General features: G+C 33.9%; 3 protein-coding genes across 4 annotated transcripts; 2 read left to right on the top strand and 1 right to left on the bottom strand.

Annotated features, from left to right (window-relative positions):
* The first annotated feature begins 6,470 nt into the window (after positions 1-6,470).
* Positions 6,471-7,901, top strand: LOC139867271 (uncharacterized). Of its 2 annotated transcripts, XM_071855614.1 has the most exons (4): positions 6,471-7,145; positions 7,227-7,370; positions 7,467-7,563; positions 7,645-7,901. In XM_071855614.1, the coding sequence occupies exons 1-4, from the start codon at positions 6,864-6,866 to the stop codon at positions 7,731-7,733; spliced, it is 612 nt and encodes a 203-aa protein (XP_071711715.1). In that variant the 5' UTR covers positions 6,471-6,863; the 3' UTR covers positions 7,734-7,901. The 2 variants fall into 2 exon arrangements, with proteins under 2 accessions (XP_071711715.1, XP_071711714.1); XM_071855613.1 differs by having other exon boundaries at positions 7,467-7,901.
* Positions 7,902-9,971: 2,070 nt separating this feature from the next.
* Positions 9,972-12,164, top strand: LOC139866386 (uncharacterized). The gene is made up of 2 exons (XM_071854615.1): positions 9,972-10,083; positions 10,385-12,164. The coding sequence occupies exon 2, from the start codon at positions 10,463-10,465 to the stop codon at positions 11,981-11,983; it is 1,521 nt and encodes a 506-aa protein (XP_071710716.1). The 5' UTR covers positions 9,972-10,083; positions 10,385-10,462; the 3' UTR covers positions 11,984-12,164.
* A 431-nt stretch (positions 12,165-12,595) lies between these two features.
* Positions 12,596-14,696, bottom strand: LOC139867034 (staphylococcal-like nuclease CAN1). The gene is made up of 9 exons (XM_071855346.1): positions 14,490-14,696; positions 14,292-14,347; positions 14,101-14,221; positions 13,758-13,868; positions 13,490-13,671; positions 13,343-13,399; positions 13,104-13,263; positions 12,948-13,016; positions 12,596-12,855 (listed from the first exon to the last, which is right to left on the bottom strand). The coding sequence occupies exons 1-9, from the start codon at positions 14,649-14,651 to the stop codon at positions 12,616-12,618; spliced, it is 1,158 nt and encodes a 385-aa protein (XP_071711447.1). The 5' UTR covers positions 14,652-14,696; the 3' UTR covers positions 12,596-12,615.
* Positions 14,697-20,241: the final 5,545 nt, after the last annotated feature.

The following is a 20,241-nucleotide window of genomic DNA, read 5'->3' as shown; positions in this document are numbered from 1 at the left end:
GTGACCTTGGCCCGTGCGTGTGGCTCTCATTCGGTCTTCCATACTTAGAGGTTCCAGATTTTCCATAATTGAATTTGTTGAATACGAATCACTAGAAGATTCTGATTTAATGGTTTATGGTTCAGGAGGAATGATTAGTGGTTCTGGATCTTGGAATTGTCCCTGAATATTCTCCGAATTCTCAATTGTGAGGTCGGGTTCAAAAGATGGATTATCGGAAATTTGAGTTGGAGTTCTTGGTCGACTAGATGATGATTCTAAAGAAAAATCAACGGCGACAATATTGGCTAGATGTCTTGATCGAGTTATAGGTGGTGAACGTATGAAAGGTGGTGAACGTTTTGCTCGGTGCATTCACAGAATATCCTATTAGTTATAAAAATAAAAAAACTTATATAAGTTGTCCAATTAATAGACTTTTCTGATTTTGCCCACGTTTCGAATAGCCAAAAGATGCAGCAGAGGGGCAGGATTCGTTTGGTCTCAATATAATTGAGGACTGTTTGGCTCCAATAACCCGGTCCACGTACAAATCCAACTATTACTACGAACCAGAAAATTTTGATGTCTATCAATTTAACCACTTAAAATAAATTTTCGTAATTTTAAGAAATTTAGATAAGAAGTAGAATAAAAATCTTATCCTAAAACTAGAATAGCGAGAAATAAGAAAGAAAAAAAACGCGTCGAAAAATAAAAGGTCGAAAAATAGGCGTCGAAAAATAAAAATAAGAAAGTAGCGCGAAAAACGGCGTCGCAAAATTCTAAAGCACATAAATCTTAGTCTAACGAATAAGCACTTAAGGGATTTTACGGCAAACCTAAAAATTCTAGAAATAAAAATAACTATGGCAAAACTAAACTTAATACTAAAAATTGTAACTATAGTCTAAAAATCTAAAGGTAATAAAAAAAAAAAAACTTTTTTTTTATATTTCGTTTTTTAAGGATTTTAAATTTTTTTTTTAAAATTTTTTTTTTATATATATTTTTTTAAACTTTTTTTTTTTAAATTTTTCTTTAAAAAAAATGATTTTTTTTTTACAATTTTTTTTAAAACGAATTTTTTTTCTTTAAAAAAAACGATTTTTTACACAATTTTTTTTTTAAAAGGAATTAATAATTTTTTTATTATTATTATTTTTTTTCAAAACTTTTTTTTTAACTCATTTACTATTCATGAATAGTAAATGAAAAGAAATTAATTAATTTACTATTCACATGAAATCGACATGATAGAAATTATTAATTGCAAGTTACATAATATACCCCTGAAATATTTAATAAATACGACTTTTTAAAACTTTGTATCAAATTTGATTCTAAAATATTATTATATTATTATATTTTATTTCAATATTATTATATTATTATATTTATTAAATTATTATATTTAAATTAATATATCTTTAATCAATCAAAAACTAAAAAAAAAAAACTTAAATACCCCGTGAAAACACAAAAAGTGTCCCCGAAATCACTTTTTTATAACTATATTTTTACAGATATAAATTAAAAATATAGCGTTTTAGCGCTCCCTGGTAGCGGCGCCAAAAACTTGATGATGTAGCGTGAGGGTACGAAATAGTATTATTTTTACTACAAAATATGACACAAGTTTTATTAATTTACGGATGGGATATACCTAAACCTTGCTACAACATTATAGGCAGTGTACCTAATCGTAGAGTAGTGTAGTTTTTAGTAAGTCCGATTCGTTCCACAGGGAGCTAGTGATTACGTACTATATTTTTATAAAACTATATTTATATATATATATATATATATATATATATATATATATATATATATATATATATATATATATATATATATATATATATATATATATATAAGTAGTAATATTATTATAAAAGGGGGTTTTTTTACCGTTTAATGACCGGTTTGTCGATTTTATATTTTTAAGCGCAAAGATAAATGACAATAATTAAAGTGCGTAAAATATATAAATGACGATAAATAAAATAACAATAAATAAAATTGCGATAGAATATGAAATAAAAGGATTATGCTTATTTAAACTTCCGTAATCATGATGTTTAACGTTTTGATTTTAATTAATTGTTACTCGGGTTAATTGTCCTTTGTCATGGTTTATTTGATACCTATATGGTTTTTATCCATAATAGTCCATCGGTCATAAATATAAAGTGCGAGTGTCCTCGTCAAATTACCCTTATACCCGAAGTCAAATATTCCAACTAATTAAGGATTTAAACTGTGACGCAGTTATCACTTCTGTCAACAATTACACCAGTTATCACTGTATGTAATCTACCCCTGTTTTGATTAGATATGAATATTAATTTACCCACTTGATCAGTTTGAATAATCAATTACCCAACCCGAATAATTAATTAAATGATTATAATAGATTCCATATGAACGTCACTAAATAGGACAACCATAATCATTATTAATTATTAGGATAATTAATTTGAAGATAGGTTCGACAGACTCCAATGAGTTGTCACTCAATTGGACAATACCCCCATCTATTAATAGTTAATAGTCCAATTTCCACAAGTGTCGGTCTTTTGCCCAAACCTTAATTATGGTACAAAATCCAATAACCCCGTCTTAATATTTAGTCAAACATCACGATTACTTCGGCTTAAATAATCATAATAATAACTTAGTTACGAGACATTAATTTAAAAAGGAAGAACATAACTTACAGTGATTATTAATCGTGTAGCGTTACACGGACAGAGTTTCGACTTTAAAACCCGTAAAACATTCCTTACAATAACCCAATTATTATTAAACTTAAACTAAAATTAAAATTAAAATTATAAATATATATTACATATTACAGAAGAGAGAAAGAAATATGAAGAAAGATGTTCTTTTCATTACACCGTGAATTTCATTTTATAGACAATTGGTGATTTGAAATTTTTACTTATGACCCCTTAACTATGCTCAATTAACAACTTTTTATTATTTATTATTATTCTTATTATGAATTATTTAAATATTATATTATATTCTTGAGCATAGTTAACTTGTAATTTTAGCTCCGTTGCGTCGAGCGTTGAAAGTTGGTTCATGTCTCGGTTCCGAATTTTCGAGCGTCCTTGCGTACAATTTAATATCTTGTACTTTGCGTTTTGTAACTTGTACTCTTGTCATTTTTAGACGTTTCTCATCAATAATTTGAACCACTTGGATTGTATCTTGTACATTTGAGCTTTTTGGACGTTTGCGTCTTCAAATCTTCGTTTTCGCCTTTTGTCTTCGCACTTATTTATTTAAACAATTACAATGAAAATATAATACAATTACATATGAAAACCTATTATTTAGGAGGGATATTGCTATGAAATATATGTTCCTTTTTAGCCTTATCAGTGATAGTACCATTAGGTGCAGAGTTGGACAATGATGTCCGAAAAGTCTTCCAAGAGTCCGGTAATGTACCAAGTAACCAAAGGCCTTGAACCTCATCCTCAAACTTGATACCCATTCTTGCCAGCTGATTTATAATACCCTGAAATGCATTTAAGTGATCTGTAATAGGAGTCCCATCATGATACTTCAAAGCCGTCATCTGCTTAATTAAGAACAACTTGTTATTCCCAGTCTTTCGTTCATATAACTGTTCAAGCTTTTTTCATAAGGCTTTAGCATCATTCTCCCCGCTAATATGGTTCACAACATTATCATCAACCCACTGCCGAATATACCCACATACCTGTCTATGAAAAATTTTCCATTGAGCTTCAGACTTACCCTCAGGCATACTCTCAGTAAAACAGGTAAATAATAATCTTTCACATAAAGAAGATCCTCCATTTTACCTTTCCAAACATGATAATTTGAACCATTTAAACTAATCATTTTACTTGTATTAGCTTCCATCTTACACACAAGTCAAATCAAATAACCTAGCTCTTGATACCAATTTGATGGGAAAATAAGTCACAACGGGCAATCTACAAAGCGGAAACAAGCATCCGTTTGACAAATATTTTCAGACCCGTATGAAACCGTGAGGATGCTAACAAATAAATTATACCAAATGCAATTCAAATCAACCCCAAATCAACAAATTAAAGGATAATCGAGCACACACAAAGACACGAGCTTTTTACGTGGAAAAACCTCTCAAAACGAGAGTAAAAAACCACGGGACCCGTAGACCACTTAAATTCCACTATCATCAACAAGAGAGCAATACAATAATCCTTCTCTAGATTAACTAGAGGCATACAATATCATCATACTCTTGAACAAGAACAATCAACAAGTATATGAAATAATGTAAGACAAAAAGGAAGAACTTCACCCAAAACAACTGCCCTCTGCTCCAGCAGCAAGAACTCGGTCTACAGACCTTTTTAGACAAATTCAACGGTTGAAAACCATGGCACTGATGTCAGGAAGACACATCCCAAAAATGGTGAAGATTCAACGGTCGAATATCCGGGGATCGAAGGTTTTCTGGGCTGCTGTACACAAAAACGGGAAATGGGTTTTTCTCCTTTTTTTCTTGATTACTCTCTGATCTCTCTTGTGAAGAATAGCTACAACTTAATGTTTTAAAATGCCCTAAAATGCTTGACCAAGTCAACATGCATATGGGCCTAATTTGTTGGGCTTTGGGCTTGGGCTAGCATTCCCTCATATTTGGAAACCCAAATAAAACCCAACATAAACTAGAAAAAAAAATGTGTAGATAAAAGATTTGAACCTGGGTGTGGGACTTGAAGTAAACAAACAACCAATGAACTAACATTGTACTTAGATATATGTCTATAAAAATTCTTATATAGAACGAATCTTCGTTGGGGTTAACTGACCCCATTACTCTCCATATAGCTCCGCTACTGCAACCAACATTAGACTTTGGTAAGATTTGTAGAGAAATGTACATCTTTGGTTGTGACTGAATTCTCTTCTTTTTTACCCTTAACCAGTGGCGGATTTGGCATGTTCTAAAAGTGTCATGGAGCATTGCCCATAATCCATAGGGGCCCAAAAAAATTCAATATATATTAGGTATAGTGATCAGTCCATTAAATTGTCCAGAAAATTTATAATTAAAAAAAAAATATATACTAGGGAAAACCTCATACACGCGGTTCCCTATTTCCTTCCCCATTCAACTTTGCGCGGTCCTTATATATATAATTGTTTCATATTAGGTTTTTTGCAATCCTTATTTTGAAAGATGCTAGTACTTATGAGATTATTAGTATTATTGAATTTATTATTAACTATATATATATATGAAAAATTTTACTATACAAAAGGCCTAGTTTATATATGCTGAACAGGGCCCATAATTTTAACGAGACGACCCTGCTCTTAACGAGTATGATCTGTTTAATTCGGGAGAGGTCCGCAAATAACAAAAAATACAGAAGTCTAATATAGTAATATATGATTTATTGTTTATTAATTATCTGAGCGTATGGCCCTTAGTGTTTTTGTTGTTGATTCGTCCAAGATCACAAGGGTTAAAACTGCTAGAATGCTTTAAACGTGGTAAAGTTATTGTAACTAATTGGTGTAATTGAGGGGCTTTCGTGTGGTATTGTTCAATGTTTCCGACGAATAAAGCTTTAGTAATTAGGCCAGTGGTCAATTTGCCGAGACTGATGATTTCGTTTTGATATTCCCGATGAAGTCGATTCGAGGTAGACTTTCGCGGGCTGTTTGGTTGGAAGTGATTGTTATTCACGGGCTCTTAACTTTCATGGGCCATCCATTAGATGAAAAAGCCCATATGTTTTACTAAGCCCATAAATGATAAATATGGCTATCTTCTGAGGCTCGCCATTTCACCATTTACCGTCACCGTTCAGAGTCACCGTTACCGTCACCGATCAGTCACTCACCGTCAACGTTCACCGTCACCTATCTGCCGTTACCGATCTGTAAGCTAGTTGTTGCCTTTACTAGTATTTCACTCTTTATTTCGCATTTCGTGAAAATTTTAAATTAATTTATGTATCGGAAGTGGATTGTGTTCGTTTTTTCGAAATTATTACACAGATATAACTAAATGCCGCATGAATCGGTATTAATTGTATGTAATAACACACTATTATGGTATGTTAATTGACGGATAGATAATTTTCCTGAATTTTAGTATAATTTTGGTAACGAATACACTGATATTTCATAAAATTGTGACTGGTGTTAATTCTCAACATTAGTGGTATAAAATATTTCTCTGGTTCCCTCTTTTTTCCCTATGCCGCAGGTTAAATATTTATGATTATGGACTGCATACAGAACTCCTCTACTAGTCTTCATATTCAGGTTTGATTTTGAATTTTTTGATATATTTTATTGCTGTTACTTTTCTGTTACCACTGCTTCATTTCATCAGTGGATAATGACCTATAATTATGTTAGGGATGGGTTAAGTATAGTATTATGGCTGATTGCTAAGATTACTAATATTGTTATTAGTAATGACTTTGATTTGTGAAGGTGGGAAGTCGTCAAAGACCAAATTCATATGATATTATAAGCCAAATGTCGGATGATGTACTCGTTTTGATACTGGCTCTTATGCCTATCAAGGATGCGGTGGCTACTAGCATTCTCGCTAAAAGATGGAGATACGTGTGGCGAAATTTAAGGCGGTTAAACTTTTATGGTCCTGAAACTTTTCGTAATGGGGTGAGGGTAACTAATGAAGATGAGTCAGAAAGGGAGAAGTTCATTAACCAGGTGAATTCAGTCATCCGAAGCTATAACCACCCAACCGTTAAGGACTTCCGGATCCGTTATGGTTTCAATCGCAACCGTAAGGAAGTTATTGATAATTGGCTTGAATTTGCACTAGAAAGGAAAGTTGAGTTTCTTGAACTAGATTTGCTTTTATGCAAGACCTGGATCATATTCAAGTTGATGAACGAGCTCGTAACCTAAAACGCTTTGAAATAAAAGGAAATTATCATCTTAAGTCGATCTGTTTATCTAATCTGGACCTTGTAGCGTTCACCTGCAAAGGTTTCCATATAGATTTAGATCTTGCTCATCTTTCAAAACTTAAGGAACTTGAACTTGATATTAGTTTTTTAAGTTTCAATGATGTGTTCAACCAGATATCGGCTTGTGCTTTGTCTCTGCAGTATCTTTCCATAAGTGTCGATGAACCCGAGGTTAGTGTCTCATTGATTGAACTTGTTTAGAATTCAATCATTGATGGAAATTTTTATGATGCTCTTATTATTTTTGTGCAGGATTTTTCATTACTTGAATACGTTCCCAAGTTACCAAATCTGAAGAAATTGAGACTCGCAGTTGGTGGCAACGGTGATGATTGTCTTCTATTTTTGGCTTCCGTATTAAATGCATGTCCAAATTTGGAGACTTTTTCTATTACGGTACTCATACGATTTTCAATTTAAGTTAGCTTAATTTTAATATAATATACTCCGTATATGTTAAACAATTTAACAAGGGTGCGGATCTTTTTGCAGCCACGTTGGATTTCGCCAATTATAAGAAGGAAGAAAGCAAGGGATGCTACTAATCCCCATAAACACCTCAAGCTTGTTGAAATCGAGGAATATAAGGGTCGAAAATGTGACTTTGAACTTGCTGCATACATTATACAAACTGCGGTTTCACTCAAGAAAGTTGTGGTTGTAATTTCAGGATATTGTATGAAGAAGGAAGCTGTTCTATCTCGTGCTAAGCTTATCGAATCAATAATGCCTAAAGGTGTGGATTTGGTCATAGTTTAATTCTCCTTTATAACTTGTCAGTAAGCTTAGTAATGTGAATTTAATCTGGTGAACTACATCAGACGTTGGGTTATTAAAGAACTGGTATGTAGACTTTTGAGAGCGATGTACATCTTTTGTTGTGAGTTGTGACTGAGTTCTGACCTAATTGATACAATTTGAAGAGGTTCCCAGATAAGTAAATTACATAAGTCTAATATATATATATATATATATATATATATATATATATATATATATATATATATATATATATATATATATATATATAGTGGTAGGATCGAGAGGGAAATAACCAATCGGGGGGAAGCAAATTTTTTTTTTTTTCGTTTTTTGAAAAAACTTTGTTCACGAACATTATAGGTTGGATGAAAATATGAACATTTAATAAAGACACTTTGTGATAAATGTTTTTATTTTGGCGGGAAAACGCTCGAAGAACTAATATATAACAATTATCGTGTTTTTCGAGTGTATGTTGAAATTTTAGATATTAGGGTTTAGAAATTTAGGGTTTAGGGTTTAGAAATTTAGGGTTTAGATTTAGAGTTTAGATTTAGGATTTAGATTGAGTTTTTAATACGAACGGTTTAGAGTTTAGAGTTTAGGGTTTAGGGTTTGGTGTTTTGGATTTATTGAATAAACCCAAAACACCAAACCCTAAACCCTAAACTCTAAATCGGGCTAAATTTTACTTCACAAAACATGGAAAAAAAAACGTTAACATTCTTCACGAACAATATTATCTTGAATGTTATTTTTGTCGATCGTTTTCCCGCCTAAATAATAACATTCATCACGAAGTGTCTTTTCTAAATGTTCATATTTTCGTGTGATCTTGATGCCTGAAAAAAAAATTCCAAAAAAAAAAAAAACGAAATTTTTTTTTCTGCCCCCCGCTTCCCCCCGATTGGTTACTTCCCCATTGATCATGCCCCTATATGTGTGTGTGTGTGTGCGCGCGCGCGCACGCACGCGCATACTATACGCATTTGGGTTCAATAGTTAAAGGATGTGGAATAAGTGGATGATTCAAAGTCTGATTTGTCTATCGGCATGTCATGGTTAGTTTTCCTTATAGCGGTTAGTTCGGTTTGTTAGGTTCGGTTAGTTAGGGCGATTTGTTTGGGTTTCTTTGTTCTTGTGGTCTGGGTGAATTTGCTTCTTATTTTGTTGTGTTTCGTTTGGGCTCTTTCATCCTCGTATGAAGTGTCTCTTTCGTTTTTCATATAAGTTTGTCTTTTCGTTTTTTATATGTCTGGAAGCTTACACCTTACCTAGTTTATAGATATAAGAATCTATGCCCGGAAGCACCTTAGCCAGTACCACAAACTTGGTTTACGAACATAGTTTATGTGCCAATAATGTAGCGGGTTGTCGAGCATTTGAAAAACTCACACCATCACTACAGACCAGTTTTTCGTAAATGTTTTTCGTACATTTGTCTAGTTAACTTATGGCTGATATTGGCAAAAACAACCCTCGTTTTAAGTTTTAACTTCTCTAACTTCTAGAAAGATAGAAACTATTGTGTTAGCATAGGCGGTGCATGGTACGGTAAAAACCGAAGAGACCTGAAAATTGTACTGAACCGAATTGATCCCGAACCGAACCGAGCTATTTCGGTCTGGTCCTCGGTCCACATTTGCCTCTTTGGTTCGGACCGAACCCAAAAATAACACTAAAAAATAACCGAACCGGACCGAACCAAACCGAACTAAATGGTCGGGTCCTCGATCCAACTTTTTACTACAAATTGAGACTCGCGACAGAACCGAACCGAACTAGTTTAGTCCAGTTATGTACCATGCACACCCCTATGTTAGCTTACTCGTCTCGAAATAAGTACTCTATTCTTTAAGATTTTTTGTGATTTTAGAATATCTTTAATAAGTATTCTTTAAGATTTTGTTGATTTTAGAATATGTTTGATAAATATTATGGAGTAGTTTTTCCCTTAAATTAAGGCAAATTATTATAGAATAATGATGATATTTGGTACTCTCGCATATATTAAGTTTAAGGTTATAATTTACAAGAAAAACATCTGAAAGGACCAATTGTGTAACAATAGAAAAAGTCCGACTACGAATCACAAACGTTGTTTGACCGTAGACAACCTTTCTCTAGAAGTTGGCAGCCATTTGGAGATGTTCTGGAAGGGCAAACAAAGAATATTTAAATATCTAATTTAAGGTCAATATACTCGTTCTTCGTTCTTTGTTTTTTCTTCAAACTCGTGTTTTTTATTATTTCGTACACGTTACAATTTCTTTATGTTGGTTACAATTATCATTTCAAATGGTTTATAATAATTGAACTCCAAGTATTCCTCCCCTTTCTCCTACAGGTAACGCATCTAAATTTTAATATCAGTATCAGTTATGATTTATTATTAGGATTATTACTATATGATTCATGTTTTCTCATGTTTACAATATACACATGTAAATACGTTTTTTACTCTTTCAACACGATTACGAACGTAAGCTGAATTACTTGGTAGTTTTACAAATTTAATGGATGTTATTACTCTGTATTTGTTCTGTTCATGTTATATCATCCATCATCCATATTCTATAAAGTAGTATTTGAAAAGGCTTGAAGGTATAGAAATTAATATTATTTGTATATATTTTTTTGTACTGCAGTTGTCACAATTACTCATTAGTCCAAACTAATTTGAAAAGCAATTTAAGCACAGATCAGTAGTATATATACTGTATTCAATGGAAAATGATGCTATTGAAGATGAAAAATTTGGTGGTTCTAAACAAAATCAACCTAATACTATGAATGATAAAATTTCGAGCTTCTTTCATCTTAGTAAACCAGACCCTCCTTCACTAAAATTCCAACGCCTTCTCAACGATAGAGACGTGTTTTCGCAATCGATACCTTCCGACACTAACCATACTTTCGGAGGAAGTTTTCGGAGAGTCTTCTGTAAAAAAATCGAATGGGGCCTACTAAAAAACATGGCTAAAGAATGGTTAAAGAATCCAATGAACATGGTTTTACTTATCTGGATCATTTGTGTCGCTATTTCAGGAGCTATACTATTTCTCGTTATGACAGGTATGTTAAATAACGCGATTCCAAAAAAATCCCAACGAAACGCGTGGTTCGAAGTCAACAACCAGATTCTAAACGCTCTGTTTACGCTCATGTGTCTCTACAACCATCCTCATCGACTTTATCACCTCGTACTACTTCTTCGATGGAGATCACAAGACGTTTCTAAGTTAAGAACAATATATTGTAAAAACGCGAGCTACAAACCTCACGAATGGGCCCACATGTTGGTTGTTATCTTGTTGCTTAATCTTAATTGTTTCGCACAGTACGCTTTATGCGGTCTTAATGTAGGATACAAGAGATCAGAACGACCTGCAATTGGTGTAGCAATAACTCTTTTTGTAGCTATCGGTGCACCTGCAATTGCGGGTGTTTATAGCGCCGTTAGTCCTCTTGGTAAAGATTACGATATTGCCCCTGATGAAGAAGCACAACTGAATAAACAAGTGGCATCGTATGAAAGACGATTTTCATTTGCATTGAAAGACGATTCAAGAATTAGTATAAGTGATCCGAAATGGAGTGGAGGGGTATTCGATTTTTGGGAAGATATTTCGTTAGCATATCTTTCGTTATTTTGTAGTTTTTGTGTTTTCGGGTGGAATATGGAGAGGCTCGGGTTTGGAAACATGTATGTTCATATCGCAACGTTTTTGTTATTTTGTATGGCCCCGTTTTGGATTTTTAACTTGGCGGCTATCAATATCGACAATGAGTCAGTTAGGGAAGCGTTAGCGTTAACGGGGGTGTTTCTTTGTGTGTTTGGCTTACTTTACGGCGGATTTTGGAGGATTCAAATGAGGAAAAGGTTTAATTTACCACCGTCGAATTATTGTTGTGGTAAACCGGATATTACTGATTGTGCATTGTGGTTATGTTGTTGCTGGTGTTCGCTTGCTCAAGAAGTGCGCACTGGTAATGCGTATGATATTATCGAAGATAAGTTTTATAAAAAAACAGAGGATGAATTTGTTGAAATAGCTATATCGCCTTTGCATCGAGAAGGGGGGAAATCGGGTTTTCGATCTAGCCCGAGTCCTAGCAGATTTATGAAGGAACAAAAGAGCCCGATTAGTCAGTTGTCGATGGTGGAAGAAGATTCATATTCAAGATTTGATGATATAAGTTTGGAACCACCTGTTCCATCTACTATACATAGAGATGATAATTGAGCGAATATTAAGTTTTTATGTTATAATTATTTATTAAGATTAGAAAATGTAAGGATTAGCCCTAAGCTAGTGTGAATTTTTTGAGCATATTTTATATTTATATGCTTAGTAACCCTGTTTATATATAAGTTTTATACTTTTTCATCTTATGGAGATTGCATTTATTGAACCTTATTATTTGAAAGCCTTTAAGGTTATGTACATATTTGATTGATAGTAATTCTTGTTTTCATTCACCCTTCTTACATCTAAAACTGTTTTGATCATGCTAACACAACCCATAAGAAGTAGCTGGAATCATTAGTCTAAAAGTTTTATAGAAAAGGAGCTTTGTTGGCGATTCTAGGATTGTCATCCAATGGGGTTCTAAAAAAAATTTAAAGCTAATTATATTTGAAGGGTAATTTAGTGGTTGTTTACCTCCAAAAAACCCATAAGTTTCAAAAATATACGGGATCCTATGGTTAAATTTAGTGGAGTCCTATACAATTCGAAGAGTATATTGTATAATTTTTTTTCAAAGTAGTAGGGTCATAGGACCCCACCCACTTACATGTACAATCGCCCCTGAGCTTTTGTAACTATGTGTCGTTATTTGTTTAAAAACCTCGAAAGCAAACATGTATTATTGATCAACCATAACGAGCGTAAATGAGATAAATACAAACTAGAGTCACAATCGAACAACACATTTCCAATCTAAAAAAGTAAAACAGAGCTAGTAGCAAGATAAATAATATAGATATGAATCCCATGATGATAAATACTATATTGTTATCTTCTTCTTTTTGTTTCTTCCTCCACTCCCATGGCTTTTCAGGTTTTGATGATGCCCACAACCCAATCCTCTTAGCTCTTGCATCTTTCTCCCACTGTTAATTAAACCAAGTAACACATTTTTAGAGCACGAAAAAGCCAATCGTTGTTACTGCAATCACACAACTAACAAGAGGTAATCAATCACCTTTGCTAATTCCTGCCTTCTGTCATGAAAAGTGTAGTGCCATGCAAGTCCTTTCTTCAACATTGATTCCTATGTTATAGAATATGATATGATATATTAGTTGGATTACCTAATTTCTACGTACGTGACATTAGGTAATTAAAACAACAAAATTACCTGAACAAAGATGCCATTGCAGTAGATATCTCCAACATGACGCCCATACTGATCTTGGTCAAATATCAAAATTGTCAAACATTTCCCACCAATTATCTTCACCAGCTCATCCTTAGCTTCTTTCCCGTACGGCATTGACATTTCAGGTGCATCTATTCCCCTGTTTAATTTACTTCTTATATACCAAACAGACTAATTTCATTACATTTTGTGTGACACAAAACAAATTATTGAAATACCGTAGCCTGATCCGGTACTTCTGTGCTAGAATTTGCTCATTATTGATAACTGGTAACCTGTGTCAACTAGCACTAATCAAAATAGGTTTCTTCAAAAGTTACATGGTAGTTTTTCATTTAATACTGGATAGGAAAAACAGTGATTACCCATAACCTGCATCTTTGATTTGTAAGAGCAGTGCATCAGCCTTTCCGTAGTTCCGCTCTGCACGTGCTTTGTTGCGTTCAACCATCGCTATTTGTATCTCTTGAGGAACATCTGATAATGACTCTTGAGCACTAACATAAACTATCATACCATCCCCATCTTGTACTGCTTTTGGATCCACCTTTTTTTATAATAATCAGGTGAATTAAAGTTTGAGAAAGCGCGTTTGTAGGAATGTAATAACAGAATGGATTCTTTTTTGCTTACAGGAAGTGTATGCAGTGAGAACTTGAGTCCTTTGGCAACTAGTGGAGGGTCACAAGTGGTGAGTTCGACAAGCGAACGTGGAAAGGGAAGATCATAAAATGACAATAAGCCCTTCAAAAAGAAAAACAAACATAAACTTAAATGGGCATAGAAGTATATATGAATATATTATATAATTAATTTAAACCTAAACAATTGAGGTTGTGCTTGATGAAGTATTAAGCTTTAAAATCCCTAAAAACTAAATACGTTTAACAAATCCATTTATTTATAGTCACGGTCAACACATCATACACATGCAATAGAAAATATGAAAGTGGAATTGAATTTGTAAAGCGTAAACCTGAAGATCGTGTGGGTGGGTGTTGTTTAGGTTTAGGATGCGAATCAGAAGATTGGAAACTTGCTCAGGTGTGTTTGGTGGCGGTTTTGATTCTCTCCATGCATTCGATATCTTCTCATACCTTCAATTGCATTGACCATCTAGTTTGACTCTTGAAAACGAGTAAAATAAAAACATAAATTATAACTTACCATTTGCTCTGAGTTTCTTTGGTTGAAGTAACGTGCTTACTCAGATCATCAGGAACCTATGTACATAATTCAAACAAGTAAAAATCGAGCTTCATTTTTCATTTTATTTTTTGGTAACAAAATGAGAGCTAGTTCACTATAAATACTGAGATGGTTCATAGATCTACTAATTTTAAGGTGATGGAGAATTGAACTTACTTGAGAGGTGCTTTCAAAGTGATAAAGGTCTTGGGCAAGGGCAGAGATACCAGCGGCGGAGGTTGAGTGTCGTAGCGGTTGGTCAGTAGCGGCGGTGGTGGTTGACGTGTTAGAAGAGTATTGGTCACCTGCAGCTACAGGTCTCACTGCGTTATTCCCCATTTCTTTCTTGCCACAAAATTCAAAATTATAATTGCAGTGTGTTTGGATGATAATAAAGTTGCAGGACTTAGAAATAGTACTCCCTGTCGACTATTCATTTATTTTTTTATTCTTAAATTAATTATTTACTTTCATAAATAAAAAACAATAACGTAATAAAGTTCTTTTATGCCCTTACTTTATACATGTAAGACAAAATGATACATAAAAAATAAAGGATAAAATTAGAAAGTTAATAGAAAAGTACATGTATCAAGTATTTTTTCTTAAACTGTGTATTTTTTGTCTAGAGACAATAGATTTAGGATGTAGGGAGTAGTTTTTTTAATTGTGGGGGCAGTTTTTTTTTTTTAACGACGATTTTTTGGACCCTCATAATTTGCACGTATCACACACGTTCGGGCAGAAACACGAACCCTATTGACGGTACCCAATATCACATCCATTCGAACAGTGTTCTTGAGTAGAGGTCCGTGAACGGATCCGGTAAAACCTCCTTATAAGATCGATATGTACCACCATTATTGGTGTTCAATTATTTTTAAAGAAAATCATGTCCATCCATAAAGATTGAACCCATGACCTCTATTTATCCCATGATACAAAGTAGGGTCAGTTTTTTTTTTTTTTTTTGTTAGTACTGTTTTGAGTTTATGAAGAAAAAAAAATAAGCTTTTAAAAGCTAAGCTTGTTGAATTAGCTTATAAAATAAATTTTTTTTTTTTTTAAAAAAAAGCCAACATTGTATTAAAAATAACAAAACTGTACATATTTACAAGGGTATTCGCAGATTTGCAGGCCATAAAGGCTTACATCACAAAAACTGTATGACAGAATATGTACATTTTCTAAGAAATATCACAACTATACAGATGGAGAGTTCATCCTGGGTCTCGATTATTGTTTCGTGGAAAACCTAGCGAGCTTGGGTTTGTGAGCCATTGTAACCAATCCATCGATTTGTGTCTTGACCGATTTGTAATCCACTCGAACGTTTTCATTTGTATGTCACTTACTACCTTCGAGGTTGCCCATGAATCATTCCCGAATACCTTTTGGTTTCGGTTTTTCCATATAAAATATCCCGTCACCCACTCGATTGATTGCCAAATCTTCTTGTCTTCACCCGATAAGTTTCACAGCCCCAAACCCGAGAAAAATTCCAATGGTCCGCCATGATTGGAAGGAGAAGATCCCCACCAATTATATACGGCTTTCCAAATGTCATTTGCCACACGACATGATATGAGGATATCGTCCACCGATTCAATGAAGTCGTTACACATCGGGCACAATAAGCTATCTAAGTCTATCCCCCGTTTGTCGAGTTCTTCTCTAACCGGTATTCGACCACGTAGTGCCCTCCAAATAAAGATACCAATTTTTTTCGGAAGATAATTGTTTTTCATTGTACCTTGTGGTAGATTCGATCTCTCGATTATCTTTTCGTCAATTTTAATTGAAACTGACCTCGAGTTATAGCTTCCTGAATTATCAAGAATCCATCTCCATGTCGAATGAGGAATTACATAGTTTCTCTTAATAAAATTTAAGACTTATCCCTCAAAGCCATGTTTGACTGTATAAACTACTTTATTGACAGCGAGCGGTTTTGAAGATTCTACTTACGAAATAATGATTTACTTAATAAACTAGTTTACACCTGCTTGTAATGTGTGCCTACAAAACCTTTGTGCATAAGTTTATACCCATTTATCATTGCTCAATTGTTACTTTGATGCATACTCATGTTGCACAATCTTGATCAACCATTGGTCAACAACCGCTAGCAAATGTACACCATCAAAAAAGGACATGATTTTTTGCAACAGAAAACTAAGGTACACCTTACACTACATCTAGATAATATACATATATCCTTCAAGTGTGACTTGAACCCACAACATCTTTGTTGTCAGCACACATTTAGTCATCTAGATACCACTATACTAAATGCCCATCAGTAGATACAATAGATAAGGTAACTTCAACACTTTGATTCAACAGTTTGATAATCAAAATAGTCATTCTTTGACCCCTTTTTATACAGGCTTTAATATCTCTGCTCACGACGGTTCTTCCTCCTCCAGTCCCATGGCTTTTCAGGATTTGGTGAAATCCACAACCCAAGTTTATTATCTCTTGCAAATTTCTCCAACTGATACAAAACAAAAAACACATAAAACAAACAAATTGTTGTTACCAGATCCATGCACGATAACATAAGTGACAAGTGTGGTCACCAATCACCTTCGCTAGTTGTGGCCGGTTGTCATGAAATTTGTAATGCCATGCACATCCTTTCCTCAACATACGTTTCTGATAATTAGTTTTGTTTCACAAATTAATTGCATAACATATAATATATATATATATATATATATATATATATATATATATATATATAGTGGATCAATCGAGGGATAAGCACTAAATGGGGTACAAACTGGATAAGTAAATATGGGCCTCACATTTTAGAAATTCCAATTTTATACTAAAAAACACGGAGGGGCATTTTGGTCATTTTCATAATTTAATTTCCTGTGACTTTTTTCAGCAGCAATAAAAAATACACCCAATCCCAAAAATTCACATTTTACGTATATTCTTCTAAAATAATGACTTCAACCACCACCACCACAGCCACCGTAAACACCGTCACAGGCACCGCCACCGCCACTGCTATGGACCGCCGCACCTACTGGTGTCACGACTGCGATGAGCATCTCTCTCATCCCTACTGTTATAGAAGGTATTAATTCTATTACGGTTACAGCATCATCACTTGAAATCGATCCAGTTCTTATTTGTGATCTCTATCATGTTCTTCAATTAAACCTAAATTCAAGTCAAAAACTGTATAATTCATCTGACTATGTCATCAGAGATCGAGGTCGTTGAAGAATCTATAGATCGTGATGCTGCCACAGGTAATGATAACGGTAACGGTAACAGAACGATAGACGGAGCAGTAGATGAAGCTAGTTTGAGAGATGATGTATACAGTGCAGCAGCATATGGTGATTTAGAAAAGCTTCAGCGATTGGTTGAATCAGAAGGTTGCTCTGTTTCTCAACCCGATAACTTAGGTTATTACGCCTTGCAATTGGCGACTCTTAATAACCGAGCTGCCGCTGCTCAATATTTTATTCAGGTTTTTTTTTATCTATATCTAATCTATACATATATAGACTGATTCTATATTGTTAACTGTATTGGACTGATAGTGATATTTATGATGAACATTGATGAGTTAAAAATGGTTGTTCGAATTAGAATTTAGGATGAAACCTGTTTGATTGTTGATGTGTGGATTAACTTAGAAATAAGAAGCATCTTTTCGTGTGCAATGACACTTAGGGGTTATGGATTGAAGTTCGAGACGACTAGAAGGTTAATCATATAAATGTTACTACTTGTAACTTATAAATGGAGGATTTGGTACAGGTTACGAGTGTCATTGATTTGTTAAATATAATAACAGCTAACGGTAAATGATCACCTCAGCTGAGATGATATAAAGTATGAGTTCCGAATCACAACACATCATGTTATAAAGAGGGAAATGTGTTCTTTTTTACTTGATTGGTTGTTGATGATTCTGTTTTATAACTGTTATATCTTTGAGTTGGTGGAACTTCTGAAAATATACCGGATGCATCTTTAAGATTAGTGGGCTGTGGTAGTAATGTTTGATATTATCAATGCTCTCATTTGATTATTTGAAGTATCACAGTGTTTGCTTTAATTCGTATTAGATATCTTTCAATTGAAACAACTTGGATATGAAAGTACTTTTTAGATTAGCTGCAAACTTGGATATGAAAGTACTTTTAAATATACTTCACAAAGGATTTATTATGATGATATCACTTTTTATAGCTATAAATGTTCCAATGTATGTATTTGGCCTTGTATTAGGACACTTTGAAGAGAAGGAACCAGAAAATGAGTCCTGGAATATTGATAAGGCTCGCGATAGCTGCTGGACTGATTGGTATAATACCTTGCAAGAATTTATCTTGACTTTGACTTATAAAATTGATAATACTTTGATAAGTCAAAGTATGATAGCTGTTGATTTAGTGTTAAAAAAAGACTTAGGAGCTAAGCCTTGAGTATGATAAAGGAGTCCACTGATCAATATTACTACAATTATAAAAGTTTATATGTTTTTGCTGTTCAACTTATGTATTTAAGCATAGTGGATACGTTTGTGAAACCTTTTGCAATCACATGATATGTTGCAGGAAAAAATGAAAAGCATCGAGGCACAGCTAAATGCAGCTGTTCAGTTCAGTGAGAATAAGTCCCAAATCAGCACCGATTCGGCAGTAGAAGGAATAGCGTCTGCAGCTGTCACCAAGAAACTTGAAGAAGAACTCCTGAAACGTGATGCACTAATCGAGGTATGCTACTTTTGTGGTTACGGGAACACCCAAGTTTGTCTTTGACTGATCTTGACTGAGTTTTGACCTGTTTTGACCTAGTTTATCCAATGTTGACTGATTTTTCGAATAATCCGGAGTTTTGACCGATTTTTCAAGTAACCCTGAGTTTTGGCCACGTTTGACCCTGTTTGACCAACTTACTATTTTTTTGGGTTGTAAAAATTTACAGAGGTTGCATGAAGAAAATGAGAAGCTTTTTGAGAGATTGACTGAGAAGGCTTCTTCAGTTGGAAGTCAACAGGTATATTAACTTTTTTGACCAGAAATTATGCACAAAACATTATTTCGAATTTCTCACTCATTTTTTTTACTCAGGCATTAGCAGCACCACCCAAAAATCTAATTCATGCCCATGATCTTGGAAGGTGAAATCATTATTAATTGAGAAAAATAAATAATATTACTACGTAATATTACTGTAATCAATCTCATCGTTATTTTTGCTCTATTTTCTTACAGTAATAATAAAGACCGTACAATGGATGTACCTTTATACAACAACAACAACAACAACATTACCCAATCCAACGAAAGTGGGGTATGGGGGAGGTGAGTGTAGACAATCATTCCTCGTACCCTAGATTAGAAGGAAGTCACTACTCCACCCGCGGGTATAGAACCCGCGCCTAGATAAGGTCGTCCCTCCCTCTACTCTAGCGCAAAAGAGATTGCTTCCTAAAGGACCTCCGGCCCGAAGAGCTCATAAGAACGAAATAGACAGGGCAAATGATACGTACCTGTACGAGTAATGAGCGCCTAGCAAGAAGCAACCATACACAGTAACAATAAAGGGGACACATATAGCAGTAATGCACAACAGTAGGGCAAAGAGCATGAATAAAATAGTGCACATAACCATTTAATTTCAGGTAGACATACAGACAAACAAGATATATACATATACATATACATATACATATACGCACCCACACAGACACACACATCGATGTATATATACCACACGAAAAGAAAAAAAAAAAAAAAAAAAAAAAAAAAAAAAACTCATGCTTAAACATAAATACATATAGATACATTCGTAGATATATATACCTAGGTACAGATACAAGACAGACAAACCTACATACACCAATACATGCACTTAGATACATAGATACATATATATAGAGATACAAACATAT

The sequence above is a fragment of the Rutidosis leptorrhynchoides genome, chromosome 9 (genome assembly GCF_046630445.1).
Source record: "Rutidosis leptorrhynchoides isolate AG116_Rl617_1_P2 chromosome 9, CSIRO_AGI_Rlap_v1, whole genome shotgun sequence".
Taxonomy (NCBI): domain Eukaryota; kingdom Viridiplantae; phylum Streptophyta; class Magnoliopsida; order Asterales; family Asteraceae; genus Rutidosis; species Rutidosis leptorrhynchoides.
The sequence above is the reverse complement of the archived record's forward strand: the minus strand, read 5'-3'. Positions and strand labels throughout refer to the sequence as shown.